At 40.5% G+C, this 17944-nt stretch overlaps 2 protein-coding genes across 2 annotated transcripts; one reads left to right on the top strand and one right to left on the bottom strand.

The window, feature by feature from the left end:
• Positions 1-1323: 1323 nt before the first annotated feature.
• LOC128735643 (uncharacterized) lies at positions 1324-17238 on the bottom strand. Its single transcript, XM_053830128.1, has 4 exons — positions 16866-17238; positions 2625-2989; positions 2380-2446; positions 1324-2304 (listed from the first exon to the last, which is right to left on the bottom strand). Exons 2-4 carry the CDS (start codon positions 2986-2988, stop codon positions 2295-2297), a joined length of 441 nt encoding a protein of 146 aa, XP_053686103.1. The 5' UTR covers position 2989; positions 16866-17238; the 3' UTR covers positions 1324-2294.
• Positions 13201-15149, top strand: LOC128736721 (maltase A3-like). The gene is made up of 3 exons (XM_053831207.1): positions 13201-13719; positions 13786-14963; positions 15026-15149. The coding sequence occupies exons 1-3, from the start codon at positions 13201-13203 to the stop codon at positions 15147-15149; spliced, it is 1821 nt and encodes a 606-aa protein (XP_053687182.1).
• Positions 17239-17944: the final 706 nt, after the last annotated feature.

The raw sequence follows: 17944 nt of genomic DNA, 5'->3' as shown, positions 1-17944 counted from the left end.
GACGACAGCAATGACGCTCTTGGAAATCGAAAGGCATGCGACAATGTGTGGCACGACGGGTTGGTGTTCAAGCTACGTCGATACAATTTTCCGATGTATCTTATCAACATAATCAGAAACTATCTATCTGGCACAGTGTTCCGGGTATCTCTGAATACTGTCTGTTCGCACAAGTTTAACATCCCTGCAGATGTGTCTCAAGGAAGTATCCTAGGACCCATTCTGTATAACATATTATGGCTTCAGTTGAAAACCGAATTTCTCGACTAAATAGCGACAATCGATTTTTCTCCCGGATGTAGTGCGCTGTATTGCAAATGAGACGCGCTATACAGTGCATTACTTCCGACACTAGGTGTAATGTACGGTACACAAGAAAAATCGTTTGTCGCTTCTTCCGAATTCCAATTTAGTTGAAACACGCCCTCACATGCAAACTTTAGAGAGGTCTGGATGCTTTGGCGGAATATTTTACGAGCTGTAGACTTGCGCTCAATGCGGCTAAAACCCAGGCTATCCTTTGCCCACACACGAAGTCTTCGAAGCTGGTTGTGGTTTGATTTGTTTGCTTTAACGAAGGTATTCCGATTCATTCATGCTTTGCAGCCTCAATCGTATACTGTTTAGGATGATAAATTAATCCGCGTACATTGTAGGCCACTTCCTGATTCTTGATCAGCTTTTCGTTCATTTTCTTCGCTATAAGATTATTAATTTTTTGTGCTGCGATTCGAAATGTGTCGGGTTAAAAAAGGTAATATTTTGACGGACGATCATGAGGTAACCGAAAACTGGAAATAACCTTTCGATTATTATCTGTCGTGCGATCACCGTTCTCGTACTTACTATGGTCTTAACAAACAACTATTACAATCGAATGGGCGTGAAACGTGGACAATGCTCGAAGAGGATCTTCAATTCTGCGAGTGCTTGAAGTTTTAGAAAGATGAAAAAGATTTAAACGACTTGCGGCGGCGTATACTATACGCTGAATGGAATATGGAGGCGGAAGATCGACCATGTGCTTGTGCAACTCTAGGGCGCATCCGTTACTTAAAAGGTGACTACGGGTGGACGGATATGGTGGACAGCAAATGTTTCAAGAATGCCAAACAATTGCCCTGTAAAAATGAAGTTTGCTTTAAATCAGGTAGAAACAACGACCAGGGGTACAGCGAGCAGTATGGTTACAGTAGCAGTATGCAAAAGAGTGCAGTCAAAGAAAATTTCGGAAATCGGAGAACAAGTGTTTGCCTGCAGTGGTTATTCTATATGTTATAATAATTTATATTTGTTTCATTTTGTTTTATTCACAGTACGTCATTCGTCTTCAAATAAATAATTTGCCTTACCGAAGAGTCAATTTTCTTTCCTCGTTTACACTAGCGCGACTTTCGGGCTGCCTTGGGGCTTCCGGACTGGACCTGGACTCCAGAACCTGGAGCACTAATAATCAACGGCGATAATGATAACAATGATAACAACATTTAATCTGTGTCCGTCTGTATTGGCGAGATTACACAGCTACGTACGCTTATTTACATCGTCGTCGAATCGTTGATAGTTTCTTTTTTCAGCCATTCATCAATTTTGTTTCCTTCAAATGTGACTATTTCCAACAGTAAGTAAGTAGCTGACACTAGTTTAAATTTTATAATTTATTTTGGCTATTAGTACAAGTAACATTATTGAGCGTGAAATATGTGGGTCAAAAATATCTCAGTTTTGCAGTTTAGTCTTGAGCCAATAGTTGATTAAGTTTTTTTTCCTTTGTTTTGCTTCCTCTGTGAGTGATCCTTAATGCTAATAATACATATTACCGCCGGTAGATCGGCGATTAGACGTCCCCGATGGACTGCTACTACATTCGAATGAGAGAGCGCGTGCCGCGAGATGGTTTGCAATTAAAATTAACGATTTTAAATAAAACATGTATTCAAAAAAATTCAATACTTTTCGTCCATTGAACTAAAGTAGACATTTTACTAATACAATTATGACTAAACCATTGGGAGCTTTCCTGTGGAATTTTTTCTTTTGTTGTTGAGTTTGCGAGTAGATAAAAGTACTGAGTGCGAGTTCGCTGAGATTTATACCAGGTAGCGTGTTAGTTCCAACGAATTACGGCGGGAACTGCGGGAGTGAGTTGAGGCTTTTTTAATGTGTGGCGATTAAGCAGGTTTCATTGGTTCCGGAAAGGGCGAGGGCGATGGCGAAAAATAGGCGTTTTTAGCAAGAGAGCCAACAGCAAGTGCCTTTGCTTGAGTATCTTTGTCCGATCGGTCAGTTCTCGTTTACTTGAAGCTGGAATAAAATTAAAGAAAAAACAACAGTTAATTTGATTCTGCAATTTCTACAAATTCAGTGGAGTAAACTTACAAATGCAAGAATCTTGTGTTGCGCTTGCGTCCCATATTGCACAGCTTAAAGTGGCACAGTGACATATCTGAAAATATACAATAAAATACTGTTATAATCGAGAACTGAAAGGATTACCACATTATTTTAAAATGTAATTGATGAACATCTGAGAATGAACATTATTCATGATGGCGTAATGAACAACGAAGGAGGCCGTGAATAGCTGAAGTTTTAGCCAGTTCATGTAGAAGAACAAAACTTACAGTGATTACTTTTTTTGTCGTCCTTAGCCTTTTGATTTTGCACCAACTTTGGTGTATTATTTATTCGATTAAGTTGTCTGTCAGGACTTTCGACCAGCAGGTCGTCCTCCTCCGAAACAGGTACACCAGGTAGCGGAGGCAGTACATGCTCCCGCTGCTGCCGAATGGCCGCTGCTCCCAGAATCCGCAGGTAGGTGATATCCTGTTGCACCTTTTGCAGATCATCGACCAGCTCGTTGTACAGTACTTCGCCGGGAATTTCGGCTTTCGGGTTCAGTTCGGACTGATAAGGATCCGGCCGAGCCAGCGCCGGGGCTAAAATTAGCAGTCCCAAGCCGAGCAGGAAATTCCAATGGGTAATCATTCTGCGAAAATGAGAGAAAAAAAACAGTTTAATAATACAGATGGTGTAAAAAGCTCATCATTTACGTAATTCATCTTGCCAGCGCTGCTGGCGGTAAAAACTTTGAATGGTGAAGTCAAATATGTACTTAATTTAAAAGTTGGAATCATTTTTGCGAACAGCCTCTGGCAGGACCATATTGACAAATCGATGGCCGACCTACAGCCCACAGCGCAGCTTCGTAGGACAATTAAACACAAACAATCGGATCGGAGTTCGACGGCGCTGCCAAACAAAACATCCGCTGTGCAGCGGACACACGTAAGACGAGGCTATGCGAGAGCCATTGACAAAGCAGGAGGTTTTATTACGGAAAAGTTTCAAATGCGAAATCGTTTGTATAAAATTGCTCATGGTTGCTTGATTAGTACACTTTTCTAGCGAGTCATGATTGTTTACGTTTCTTGTTATAAATTATTTTTATAAACTATGAAAAGTTGCAAAAACAATCGTAACTTGAACTTGACTTCTAGATTGAAGTGATTGTCGCAGCGTTGCGTCGTAAAAGTGTGACCAAGCAATAGAGTTCAGAGTCACGTTGCACAGCATCCTGGGCGTGTCTTCGACGGTGCACCATTTTATCTAACTTGGTTAAGCAACAGCCAGCCACAAAAGGTAGTTTTTCCCTATATATAACATGAATTGACTAACTAAACAAGTTCTTTTCCAGTACCAGTAAACACTGGTTTCCTTTATCAGAAAAAGAAAGAAAAAAAAGTACTGACTCCAGCAAATGATAACCCAATCGACACTCGATCGTCTGATCGTTCGATCGGGGGGCAAATTGCCCCCTCTCTTCGGTGCCGAGATAGGGCGCTGCCCCCCGAGTTCGTTACGGTTTTTTTTTTCTTTTTAATTGCATGTGGCTACCTCTTCTTCCATTTTAGCAGCACCCCTGCAAAGTTCGAAACCGATAAGAACGTCGATTACACCGCCGCCTGGCCCCCCGTTTAGCGCACTCTGCGCTCTGAGATGGCCGGGAAAATTGCTTCAAAAGTTCAATTAATTAGCCACGTCGCGCGTCCTTACACACCACGCCAAGTGATAACCGGTGTGGCCTAACGATGATGAGGCTGGCTGCTGCTGCCTGCCATCATATACTACATTTGCGTTCATTTGTGGCGATGGATGGATGGATGGATGGTGAGGTCACCTTTTTTTTCTGTTATCTTCCATTCAGTGTACAATTGTTTACTCTATCTGCTCGGCTGAGATTGTTTTTTTTGTGCTTCTTTGCTTTGTGCTTTCTATTGACGATGGGAAGTTCTGTTGCTTCTTATGTTTTCTTCCCATCAAATTCAGCGCGAAGGCGTGGCCAATCGAGTGCAACCAATCGTAACACATCACTGTGTGCGCACGATTTCCAGGGGTGGAATATAAAGTGGAAGAAAGCACAGTTATGACAATTGTTTTGTGTATTTTTGAGCACTCTATGGCCTGCTCGGGGGAGAACATAAAAATCTGCCACAAAAAACTGTCCGCCCTCATGAAGCAAGAAGTCTCAGAATCAGCAAATTCAATGCACTGCAATTGTCATGGTTCTGATTTGTAAACTTGATTTTGTTTCTGCTAAAAATGGTCTTGAAAGCTTGATAATGCAATAGATGAAAAAAGTAAAACCTACGCAGCACTTAATAATCGGAGTCGAGTCGAATAATTAATTCATTTCTCCGCCAAGGAGACATGTACTTTGTTAGCTTTTGTTGTGGGTCGAAAACATGCACACAGCTTGTAGCGATTTTCTAGGAGGTTGTTGTTTTTTTTCTTTCAAAACATTGCTTGTCGTACAACATAATTTGAGTGGCTGGATATCCACCTTCTACTGGTACTGTTACTGGTAAGAAGCATTTCTGTGGATGCCGAATTCGTAGTCGTTTGCTCCTCTGACGTACATACGATACGTACTTGTTTCCTGGCAAAATTTGCACTTGCATTAATGAAGTATGCGTTGCTACATTAGGCTCTATTATCTGTAGACATTGTTGATGTGCAGTACAAGATAGAGTAAGATGGCTTTATTTTTCAGTTCCATAAATACAAAGGCGCCTCCATCAAATGCAAACTAAAGGTGCCGCACGGCTATCGGTAGGCGCACCGTTATTTTACATTGCAGAGAATTTAAAAATGAAATCGATACTAAGGATAAGTGTAAACGTATTTTCTTTTTCTCTGTCGCAAAAGTGGGATTTATCGTTCATATTTAGGAAAGTTTCTACTTTGTTGTTATTAGATCAACGAAGTGATTAGATTGGATTAGAATGCTCGAAAAAAAATACAATACTCAAAAAAAAACAACTGACACAGATAACAACGATCAACATTTGAATAGTTATAATTGATATTATAACTGTAGGGTTTCTTTATTCTGACATAAATCAGTTTCAGAAAATAATATCTTTCTTTCCAGCTCCAAAAAGGTCCATCTCTATATTCATATTCATAAAAGATGAATAATTCTCGTTGAAACAGTCCCAGTACTGACACGAGGTCTACAAATACTTCAAATATTAGTACAAAAACCTTTGTACTTGATTGGTTGGAAATGGTTAAAAAATGTTCAAAAAAAACTTGAATTTCTCACAAACCTTGAAATCTATTGCATGTGATTTTTCGTAAATTTGCAATGAAACTATTAACAATAACATAATAAAGCTTGCTTCATTTAGAATTGGAACAAACTTCTGCTCATATTGTGGCGCTCTTGGTGGACGGATTTGGAACTTCTTGGCGCCCACGTGTCGGAAATTTTATTAGCTTCACCTATGTATTTTTGACATTCCGCAAACTACAGTCGTGCGTGTCATTTTGTAAACAAACAACATAAAAGCCGAAAGAAGGGAAAAAATTGTGCATAGTGATTTGGGAAATCCATTGTAGTCTGCATCTAGGCCAGCTAAACAGCTGAAATTGCTCAGAAATACCGTATGGCGCGTTATCAAACGGTATAAGGCAACATTGACGACGATTCGGAAGCCTCAAACTAATCATCGGAGTGGAACTGTCAACCGGAAACTGCTTGGTTAGATTTTGAAGACCATCAAGAGGAATCCCAATCTGTCGGACCGTGATTTGGCGAGAAAATTCGGTGCTGCCCATACTACCGTGAGGAGAATTCGACTCCGGGAAGGAATCAAGTCGTATCGAGGTAAAAAACAGCCAAACCGAAGCAAATTTAAATTGGTTTTTGCCGACAAACTTGCACGAAAATTTATGATTTAGCAAGGCATTTGCAGCTATGGCAGAAAAACGAAAGTTTTCGTTAAAAATAAGACAATTATGTTGGAACTGTACCAAAAGGAGTGTCTTCAAAAACGAATTTTGCCGTTCATTCGATCCCATCACCATCCCGTGATGTTTTGGACAGATTTGGCAAGCTATCATTACAGCAAAGTCGTTCAAGAATGGTTTGCAGAAAAAGGGGTCCAGTTTGTTCCGAAAGACCTTAAACCACCCAATTGCCCCCAGTTCCGCCCTACTGAGAAATACTGGGCAATTATGAAGAGGAGACTCAGGGCAAAGAGAAAAGTTGTCAAAGACATCAATCAGATGAAGACCTGATGGAATAAGATAACCAAAACGATGGACGAAGAAAGTGTGTTCCGCCTAATGAGCCACATTACAGGAAAAGTTCGAGAATTTCTTCCAAACCGTGACGAATAATTTTATGCGTATTTTTTCTTAAAAGTAAGAAGAAAATGCTACATTTATGATAAAATATCTTGAATTCAATAATAAATAACTGAAATACACGCAATTGTTTTTGTTCCAATACTATCTGAAGCAAGCTTTACTATAAAGAAGAGCAGGGCTTTCAAATCAATTAATTTTTTTGGCAACCATATTGGATTTGGTCGCCATTTTGAATTTTATTAGAAAATCGCCGTTTTCGCCATGAACGGAGCAACCGATTTTTATTGTAAGACCACCGTCGGAAAGCTGAGGAAAAAAATACATAGGAAAATTATCAGCATCTCTCCAGGGCAAATCCCTTAGGGCCATGGGGATGAATCTTCTTTGAACACGTTCGATTCTTAAAATCCAGGTGAGTTGATTGGGCTGCCCAGTCACACTTGCATTTTTAAGCATAGGACGGACTCACGCACAATACAAAGATTTTAAGTAGCAAGGATCCTTGAAAACCCTACCACACTCAAAATAATTTTCACGTCGAAATTACGGGAAAAGTTATGTGAATATTTTCCATCTAACTTTTCGCGTACTATTTACGTGAATTCAACGTAGTTTGCATTAGTATGCGTGCATTTATGTGGAAATCAAGTAGATGTTATTGTATTTTCCAATAATTTACCATTTTAGTTAAAATTTGACAGTTCGATAATTATTTCACCGTCGAAAATAACTCTGCTTTTTTTGTAGTATATAGCGTTTATGGTTTAAGACTTGTGTCATATCTTATATCCGCCATCTGCTTAACCCTGCTCTGAAGCGTGGTTGTTTTTGACAGTTCGAACAGTCCGATGGTTATTCTGAGAGCCAATGAGATATGCGCAGGTGAGGAAGAGAACTTTGATGTGTTTCACTTCTGATTTTTCTTTGGATTTTTTTTACCAATGCGTGGATGCTTATTGTGTAACGAACTTGTTTATTCAACCCGGATTGAAATGAGATGAATTTTATCTATCATATAGGAGCAAATGAACACCAAACATTTATACAGTTTCAACCCAGATTGAATAAACAAATTCGCTGTTACAGAAACATACCTAAATAGTGGAATAGTGAAAGTCAAACGTAAGCTTGGATTCAAATATGATGCAGAGATCGCTAACTTTATCTACCTTCCGGTGAGTATTCCCGCCCATGTTGTAGTCGACAATAATTAGGCTCTGGGTGCAATGTAAGGTGATTACCTCACACTTGGCTGTGCACACAATCAAATATTTCAACTTGGTTTCAAGTCACGAAGACGTCTAGTAATCCTTGGCTACAATCGTCGATGGGACACACGACAAGAAACAATTTGAGATTGTCAGCATAGATAAGTGCGCATCCGGCTTTAAGCAGAGTAGGTAGCCACGCCATTGGAAAATAGAATAAAGGCAAAGGTGCCATGTTACTTCTTTGGGGAACGTTAGATTGATTGGTAAACAGAGATGAAACCCAAACGCTGAAGTTTTCGTAGAAGAATGCGGTGGTCGAATGAAGCTTTCAAATAAATGTAAAATACGTCCATCTGCGCTTTTCCCTTGAGCAGCACAATGCACGAGAAGATGAAATCAAGTAGGTTAGTTGAGACCTATTGTCCAAGCATGAACCGTACTGGTAGGTGGATATACAGTTCTAAGTACGACTGAAAATTTTGCTGCTGACGATAATTTCAAAAAATTCGGAGGCAGCGAACACCTCTTTAGTTCCTCACATTTTGGCGAACACCACTCTTATGGACGGGGAACATGAAGGATTGTTTCCCGCCAACAGAAAATTTGCCTTGCGTAAAGCAACAAAGCTGTTAGAGTCATTAGGAGAATAGCAACCCAAATAACAATTCTATACCCATTTGGTTTCACTTGAATTTCATGGAGGTTTTACTGCGGTATTAATCTTTACCTCTGGTTTTATTATAGCATTACGTAATACCAAACGGATACGAGTCAAAACACACTTATAGCTAGCTATAAAACCAGAATGAAACTGTTAATTTATTTTGGTTGCTTGTATTACCACGGAAAAAAAACTAGTTGGCTGCACCACGTTTCTTATAAAGTTACCATACGTGTGGCGTAGCAATACAATATGACGCACCAATGAAAACTGATTTCATTACGGTGCTTGTCAAACCGTATCAAATCTGTTAGTTTTACAAAGCTATTAAACGGTAAAACCCTGATCAATCAGATTTATTGCTGCTATTACGAAGAATATTAGAGTTCAACACCGATATAGTTTTTTATGCGAGTCCATATTGCCATAATCTAGTATTTTGTTTTAGTTCGCGAACAAAAATTCGTCAAATCAAAGCATTTTGCAAAAAGACAGTTATTATGAATCGGGGTTCCTGTCGCTCTGAATCAAATTGATCTGACAGTAAAAATTTAACTTTTCTGCTCACGGATGTATTTTCAAGTTAATAAAGCTGGCGGACTGATTAAACTTTTTACTCGAGGAAGCTGTATGCTTTACAGCTTTATAGCGAAATTATGCTGGTAGCTGTCTAGCAGTGAAAAGCATAATCGGTTTTATTGCCGGTTTCTGTAGGGTATAATAAAAATACTTAGACTTATAACCTGATTCTTAAATAGGTTTTCATAATATCTTCTGAAGAGTGGGCCCCTTGGTCGTAAGGCAGTTTTAGAGCAGCCATCAGGAAGTTCTAGTGGAGCTCATTGTTTTATTAGTGGTTTTATGAAATTGAAAACCTCTAGAGGAACGTAATAAAATCCAGTATTGTTAGTTAAGAATTGTCCGGTACTCTAACAGCTGGTTACGAACTTCGTCGAAGAAAAATAGAAGGTCAAGTTTCGGTTAACGGAGTGTATCAGCATCTTTGGCTCGAGCAGCACGTTCCTCGGAGTGTAGCGCCCAGGCTTTGCTTTTTACAAAGCAACGAAGCTAATAAGACAGCTCTGAACACAATTGTTCTACTACTCTGCGTTTATCCTCTTATAGTAGTCAAATACCCCAAAAAAATCCTCTTATAGTGGAGAAATTCGAGGAGCCGACCACGGAAGATATCTCATCGCATATCTAATGACTCTGCGTTGCACAGCTTCGATTTTGAATTATGTTTGTAAACGAGCTTCACACCACAGAAGCCATGTCAAGATCCGACTGCACAAGTGAAAATTATAGGGTTTAGAAATAATGTTGGAGTAGTCCAGTTCAACGTCTTTATCTTAAAGAACACAGAAACTATCAAGGTGCAACCCTTCGATTTCGTAAGCGTACACGATCGAAGTCTTGCTTCGAGTACTAAAAGTGATGATTGAGTGCTTGGAAACACTAATGGAGTAAGATTATTAAAGCGGTACCACTCTGTAAACAACACTAAACAGGCTGGTAAGACCTTGCAGTTGCTTGCAGCCTGCAGCAGATCGCACAACGAAGAACATTTTTAAATCATTAACATACAACAGGAGGTATCACTCAGGATTAATAAAAATAGGAAATAGTAATGGTCCTAAATTGCTTCCCTGTGAAACTGATAAACGATTGCAAAAACTGTACAATTCAGTAGAGCCTAACTTTATTGCTAAGACTTGCCTTAAAGCCTGGTTAAAAGTAAATTTGGACGCATAGAACAATCTATCAACTCGAGGCTGGAGTGTCACAGAAAAACCCATAAATGACTGACTGGATTGCACAGTTAAAGATGTGACTGAATCAGCATGATTCTTCGACTCTGAACGCATTTCTTTAGCACTGTTGACTGTTCCCCGCTTCATCGATATCGTTGTTTGGCAATTGCCAAAACTTTTTCAATGGATCGAAACGCCGGACAATTTGGACGGTTCATCTCTTTTGGCACGAAATCGTCATCATTAGTTGCATACCACTTTACAGTAGTGACAGGTTATCAGACCAGAATATAACGTTACCCTTATGTTTACGAATTAATGGCAAAATTCGTTTCTTCAATGTATAAATTTGATGTCATTGTTGAGGAAGTCATGAAAGGCTCAGCCTTCACACCACAGCTACATATATTATGTCGGATCATGGCCTTCTTTGTGAATTTATCAGCAAATACGAACTTATACTTCCCTGGCACATCGCCACACCTAGTTGCAATGCAAAATTTTTGACTATAAAATACATTAAAATTAAAACATTAAAATACATGTGTTGACTTTCGTCAAAACTTGCTCGTCCCAATGCCTAGCACGCTTCTTGGCTACCAAATTCTGCTTCAAATGCCAATTTGGATATTTACTACCACTGTAAAATCTATAGCCTTCTTGGGCGAGGATACTCCGCGTGGTTTGATAGTTGGAATCCTACCTTCTAGTCATATCCCGGATGGAGATGCCAGGATTGGACTTAACACACCTTTATATCTTCTCTTTCAGCCTTCGGTCCCTAGTTCCGGTTTTCTAAAAAGTTCTTTGTTGCCTTTCCCAACCTAGGTTCGCTTTACACCCTTTTAGAACATAACACACTGATGAATTTGGAATTTTAGCTCTTTCGCCAACTTTGATCCACACTATTCTGAATTTTCCAGGTGTTTGTGTAAGATTTTTTACGTCGTTCGTGTTCCATTCTGTGCTGCTCCGCAGCCTGGTGAAATATTTTGTCGAAACTTACATCAGTTGTTCTTCATAAACATGTTCCTACCACAAGGGGCATGCCGGTGACGCGCGCCGGGAGCGTTAAATTTCCTTTTAGCGAGGCTTTAGTAACAGTCCTAAATTACTTCCCTATGGTACTCTTGAACGATTGCAAAAACTGTACGATTCAGTAGGGCCTGAGGGTAAACAAATCCATCAGAGGCTCCTAAGCGGCTCAGTTTTCGAAGCATAGTTTATTTTGTGGTCAATACGGTTAAAAGCAGCCTTAAGAGCAGCATCTTCAATCTGAAGCAAACCGAATGAACAGAAATGCAGAAGGGTCGTGTTAGTTGAGCGTTTGGGGAAAAGCCATCTTATTCTATAGAGATATACGATGTCCAGAATCTTTCCCATAAGAATCTATAATAGCTTCGATTCGGCACATAACACGGTAATGTACTATGTCACGTTTATCCCCTTTCTTGTAGTTTGGGAAGACATAGGATCTGATTACAACACTTCGGAAACTTGTTCTGTTCTAGTGACATATTATGAGTCGGTTTCCCAAGTAACATTTTTGTTGTATTATAGCTTATTAAACACTTGTTCCACGAGAATTAGCTGTACAATAGTTTTATAAGCTATTATACAACAAAAATGTTGCTTGGGTTACGTACAGATCCAGCACATCCTTTAAGTACCACTGACGGAATTCCATCTGGACCCGTACAAAAACACTATGTGGAATGATAGAATTGGGAGAATGAAAGCAAAACTAGGTATTAGACCACCTTGCATAAGGGTGCGGTAATAGTTTAGTCAATAAAACATTCGGGTACCAACCGAAAGAGAATTGAGAGAAAGAAGCATTGTACGACCCAATAAGTTTTAGCCTATATCTGAAATTTGTTTTCAAATTGGTTTGGAGTAAAAAGCGCATAAATATGTACAAAACAAAATTGAACGCAAGGTGAATGCGCCAACTGTAAAACCGGCACGACTCAAAACAGTGTGAGAACATCTAGCTACTCATTCCTTAAACCTGTTATCGCGGTCACAACGTTCGCAGGGTCCATCTTCAGCAGTCGATGCTAAGATATTGCGAAAGGTTTTTTCTGATATCTTGCAAATACCTGCGGCCTGTCTTTTCGATATCCACATCCGGGCCACTGCAAGTACAGCCTCCGTCCGAGACCGGTGGTCGGGTTTTCTTACGTTTCGTGAAATCTTGACCGGTTCTTTTCAAGCGAATCAGACATAAAACAACACGATGCTTTTTACCAACCAACGTTTTGACATTTGTAATACACCCATTACTACATCGAAGAAATTTTGATTGAAGTGCAAGCGTTTTGTTTAGGAAATTCGTGACAGATTTCACGTCAACTCGACCAGAGGTTGCATGCAGCTGATTCTCTCAGAATCCAGTAAAAGTTCATGCAAATAAGCAACTTTGCATACTTAGTTTTTCCACAAATTCGTCATACCGATTAGCTGCTGGCAATTTTTTACCTATTTCCAATTTCAAGTGCGCAAAAAAAGAGTTTGAAACCAATGATGAGTTATTGAAACTTGAATCGCGAAAACTGCAACTTTCTATATATTCTATTACTCTTACTTAAAGTTAGCTTAGGCGTGAGATAAAATTTGCTTCCATTTGCCGCCCACCAGTGGACTAAACACCTCGAGCCAATACCTTGACTCCACCGGTAGGCAACCCTATCTATCAAAGTTCAAATAATTAATTTTAAAACTACTGGTAAAGTGTTTGATATACCGTTAAAGCGGGAAAACACTTCACCCTGCGATAAGCACACACTCAACAAACTGTGTGTGTACCCATCATTTAGCATCAACTCGCCGTGGCAGCCGCCGCCGGGTATTAATTCGCTTTAATTTCGCTGTGCCGCCCACAGTTGCGTGTGAACAGAACCGGGGAAAGAACATCATGCAGCAGCGGCATTTGATAGCATTGCTAACATCCTTCCTAACGGTTACTGTGGCCTCCGTACGGTTAAAAGCGGAGCAACCACCGAAAGATTGGTGGGAACGAGCTGGTTTTTATCAGATTTATCCACGCTCTTTTAAGGATAGCAACCGGGACGGAATTGGCGATCTGAATGGGATCACGGAAAAGTTGAGCTATCTGAAGGATATGGGGATGCGTGGCTACTGGTTGTCACCGATGTATCGGAGTCCGATGGCCGATTTCGGTTACGATATTTCCGATTTTCGTGACATCCAACCGGAGTATGGTACGATGGAGGATTTTCGTCGGCAGATTGCCGAGGCGAAACGATTGCAGCTGAAGGTGATACTGGATTTTGTTCCGAATCATTCCAGTGATGAGCACGAGTGGTTTTGCAAGTCGGTAGAACGAGTCCCGGAATATGAGGACTATTATGTTTGGCGTGATGGAAAGCCTAACCCGAACGATCCGAACAGACCGTTACCACCGACCAATTGGGTAAAGTATGTTAAACAGAGTTTTTTGGATAGTAAAATACCTTAATAATGAATGTGGTTTCCGTAGCTTTCCGTGTTCCGGGGGAGTGCGTGGCAGTGGAATGATCAACGGAGGCAGTTCTACTACCATCTGTTTACAGCCAAGCAGCCGGATTTGAATTTTAGGAATCCCAAAGTAGTACAGGAAATGGATGACATTCTGCGCTTTTGGTTGGATTTGGGTGTGGATGGGTTTAGAATCGATTCCGTTGGTGCCATACTGGAGGTGCCGGCCGATGAGAATGGTGATTTTCCTGATAATCCACTGAGTGGGGTGACACAGGATGTGGAAGATTATGCCTATCTGGAGCCCAGATATACTACTGATCGTGTGGAAAATGCGGATGTGATTTATAGGTGGAGAAAACTGTTGGATGAGTACCGTGAGAAACATGGGGGAGATACACGTGTTTTGATGACGGAAGCCTGGACCAGTTTGAGTTTGATGCAACCGTACTTTAGTGATGATAGAGGCAATGAGGGGGCACAAATTCCGTTCAATTTTGAACTGATCATTAAATTGAATGGCACATCGACGGGTTATGACTGGAAAAATGTCATTGATTCGTGGATGTCAATCGTAGATGGGGGTCACGTGTCAAATTGGGTGCTGGGAAATCACGATCGCAGTCGGCTGGGTACTAGATTCGGTGAACGACGGATCGATGGCCTAGCGATGATCGAACTCACCCTACCGGGTGTTAGTGTGACCTATCAAGGGGAGGAAATCGGTATGACGGATGTGGAGATTATGTGGGAGCAAACCGTCGATCCTGCTGGTTGTAACGAAGGAAGGGAAAATTATGCAGCGAAATCTCGCGATCCGGTTAGGACACCGTTTCAGTGGGACGACAGTCGGTTGGCAGGGTTTACCAGTGGCACGGATACGTGGCTTCCGGTGGGACCAAACTATCGTGAAGTGAACGTTAAGGTTGAGAGTGGCGATCCGAAAAGTCATCTGAGCATTTTTAAGGCGCTGATGAAGCTAAGGGAGGAGGATACCTTTTTGTACGGGGATTGGCGCACGATCGCAATCAATGAGGATGTTTTTGCGATCGTTCGTGACCTCAAGAGCTCCAATGCGTACATAACGCTGGCTAATTTTGGGAATTCGGTGCAGACCATCAACGGAAGTCAACTGATTGCTAATATTCCGAAGGTGCTATTTTATGCGATCGTTGATGGTTCATCCCATCACAATGCAGGGTAATGTGAATAATTTTTTTTATAATTAGTGAAATGTTAAGATTTCAATTTACTTTATCTAGTGACTCAGTGGACAGTCGAAAAATAATTCTGCAGGCTTACGAGGCATTTGTATTGGAACTAAGACGCTCGGAGGATCATAAAATTCGTGTGGAAATTTGTGAGCGTTGGTTGATTGGCGCTTAGATGGAAGTTTACGAGCGTTTCTCTGTTTAAAATAGGTACAAATCCAGCTGCCAATCTTTGAATGATTGAAAACTAATCTCAAATCAATTCTTTTTCGAGAAAAAATTAAACCTCGTTTCGGACCCAAAAAGTTTTCTATGAATGCAACGAGGATCGAAGTAAACGGTGACCGAATTCTAACACATGTCAAACTTTTTCACTCGTTCGTGATTTTTCAAATAAAAATTTCGTTTCGGATGATAAAAAACCAGTTTTTTTGCGTCATATAGTGTGAAAAGAGTTCTTATTTCAATGGTTCCGATCCGGAGATCCGGACGAGATACAGTGCGGGTTCGCGTGGTGCTAGCGGAAGTTACGAAAATTTCAAAAGTGATGACTCGTCAAATGATGTTAATATTGATACAGAACCTAGGATAACTGCTTCACTGATGGCGGATTGTTATCCAGTGATAAATTGAAACTTGCCGGATTGCTGGACAACTAACTGGACCAGTAACCAGTAACAGGAATGGATTGGTTGGCGGAATCATCAGCGATAGTTCTGCACAAATAGTCCTAAAGAAACTGGAATTTTATGGGTAAGTTCAGTATCAATCCTAGCTCAGCAGGTGCTAAAAGGTCAGCACCGGAAATAGGAATCGGGCATTCATTTTAAATTAAATCATCAACTGGTATTCGCAGTAAGTCTTATAGGTGTTATTTCAATTAATTTCAACCCCAAACACCTCCTACATTATTAAGCAGATGTTGATGAAACGCTCTCATCCTTTTTATTGCATTATTAATCAAAATTATAATTTTGTCCAAACTAAATACGCGCCCGAATAACGAATGAAAGTGTGAATATGTAAAAGTATTTATGCGGTGCTTATTGTTCATGATGGCAACCACGGAATGTACGCATCCGAACAGGCATCCTAGAAGTGGGTCGTTGGATGTATAATAGAGTTATCACCATCTCCTGGATTAAAATTATTTGCATTTAAATGCATAAAATACAATTAATATTAAAAATTCGAAGAAAATTGGTTCCCGTTGGCCATTCGATTACCCATACGAAATATTACTTTTAGAGCACTAAAAGCATTTCCAAATCATTAATTTAATAACATGAATATAGACATATTTGCTGGGCTTTTCAAATCCTAAAACGATTAGTATTTTTAACTTCCTTTTGTAAGCCTCGAGCAAAATTAAAAAAGGATATTTTTAGAGCGAAATTGTATCTTTTTTTTTCGGTTAGGGCAGGCGAAACAATCATTCCAAATCAGGTTGTAGCGCTTCTCGGTATTGAAAAGAAAGCTTGCATGTGCGTATATTATTTTCACCTCGCGGTTCCGCCTCCGTTATGGAAAACGGTCGGTCGGACCGGGGTGGTGATGTTCTTTATGCGAGCTAGGTGATCCGTAAATCTCCACCCTGTCGATTAACAATAACAGCAGCTGTTAATCTGCAGCAGCAGCTCTGCTGCTGTTGTTGCACCGACCGTCGTCATTGTTGGCCAGGAAGGCCTTACAGGCCCGGAGGCTGCCCGCAATCGGTCCTGCATGCTAATGAACGATACTGAACAGGATGGACCTTACGCGCAAAACATGCTTGCTTTCAAATTGAAAAAATAGCCAACGGCTTGAACCGCCGACCGACCGACCAACCCGCGTCCGTGTGCAGTTTTCACCCAACTTTAGATAGAAATAGAACTTTAGTTAAAATATTCACCTGAGTTTTGTTGCTTTGTCCAACACCACCAACAATCTGGTTGATCAGATTTTGTGATTAGCTTCCTTTCACTTCAACTGTCCACTTATTCTCTTTTAATCTGATGAATTTTTTTTTTGTGTTTTATCAGTCCTTGATTTTCACAGTTTTTGCAACAGAAAATTGTCCTATTTTCAAATAGCACACCAATATCCGATTATTCAACGTTCCACTATGGTATCACTTTCGATAAATTCATTCACGATGGGCAACGGTCCGCGCGATTGACTATTATTTTATTGTTCCTATTTTTTTTTTTTCAAATATTTTATGCTTTAGTAATAGAACTTTTCGAAGCCGACACTCGTTGCTGCTGCTATGTAGTAGCTACACGTTTGTAGTGGCGCCAATCGCGTCGTGTCGGTATCAGAAACACAAGTGAAGACCTGTTGCTTCTATCGCTGCTTTTTATAGACTGTCGTATCCCCTGGTCGTGTGTGGCTGCGACGACGGGCTGGGACGCACGCTACAAGCAGAGTGTTGCGGCTGGCTCGTCGTAGTCTGTGTCTCGGCTCGGCAGCAGCAGCAGCAGCAGCAGCAGCCGCAGCAGCAGCAGAGCGGCAGGTTGGTTGATCGTACGCTGCTCTGCCGGTCCGGTCGGTCAGATGGTCGGTTGGTTGAGTAACGTAACGTGCTTCGCGCGTCCACTGCACACGAACCGGGCTCGCAAGAATGAAAAGTTTAGGCGTGATTCTCGGGAACGCCACAAGGGGTTTATCTAACCGCCAGGCTAAAGGATACACTCTTTCGAGTTCAAATGGTTCAGAACCTTCTTTCCGTGAATTATGCTCAAAATTCAGGCAACATTATTAAAACTCCTACTAGCGATTAGTACCTGTTTTGGCTATAAATTACTTTCCTTTTAATTTTTTGTGCAAATAAAGGACAGGATTAGACGAGAAAATATATTTATATCTCAAAACAGTAAAAAATTTGGTGCCTTAATAGTCAAAGGCTGAATGATTTTCATATGTTTAACTCAGAAAAGAAAGCTTTTAAGCAGTTTTTGATAGGTATATATATCTACAATTCAAAAACTG

This window comes from Sabethes cyaneus, chromosome 2 (genome assembly GCF_943734655.1).
Source record: "Sabethes cyaneus chromosome 2, idSabCyanKW18_F2, whole genome shotgun sequence".
NCBI classification, from domain to species: domain Eukaryota; kingdom Metazoa; phylum Arthropoda; class Insecta; order Diptera; family Culicidae; genus Sabethes; species Sabethes cyaneus.
Note: the sequence above shows the minus strand (reverse complement) of the source record. Positions and strands in the feature narration are given on the sequence as shown.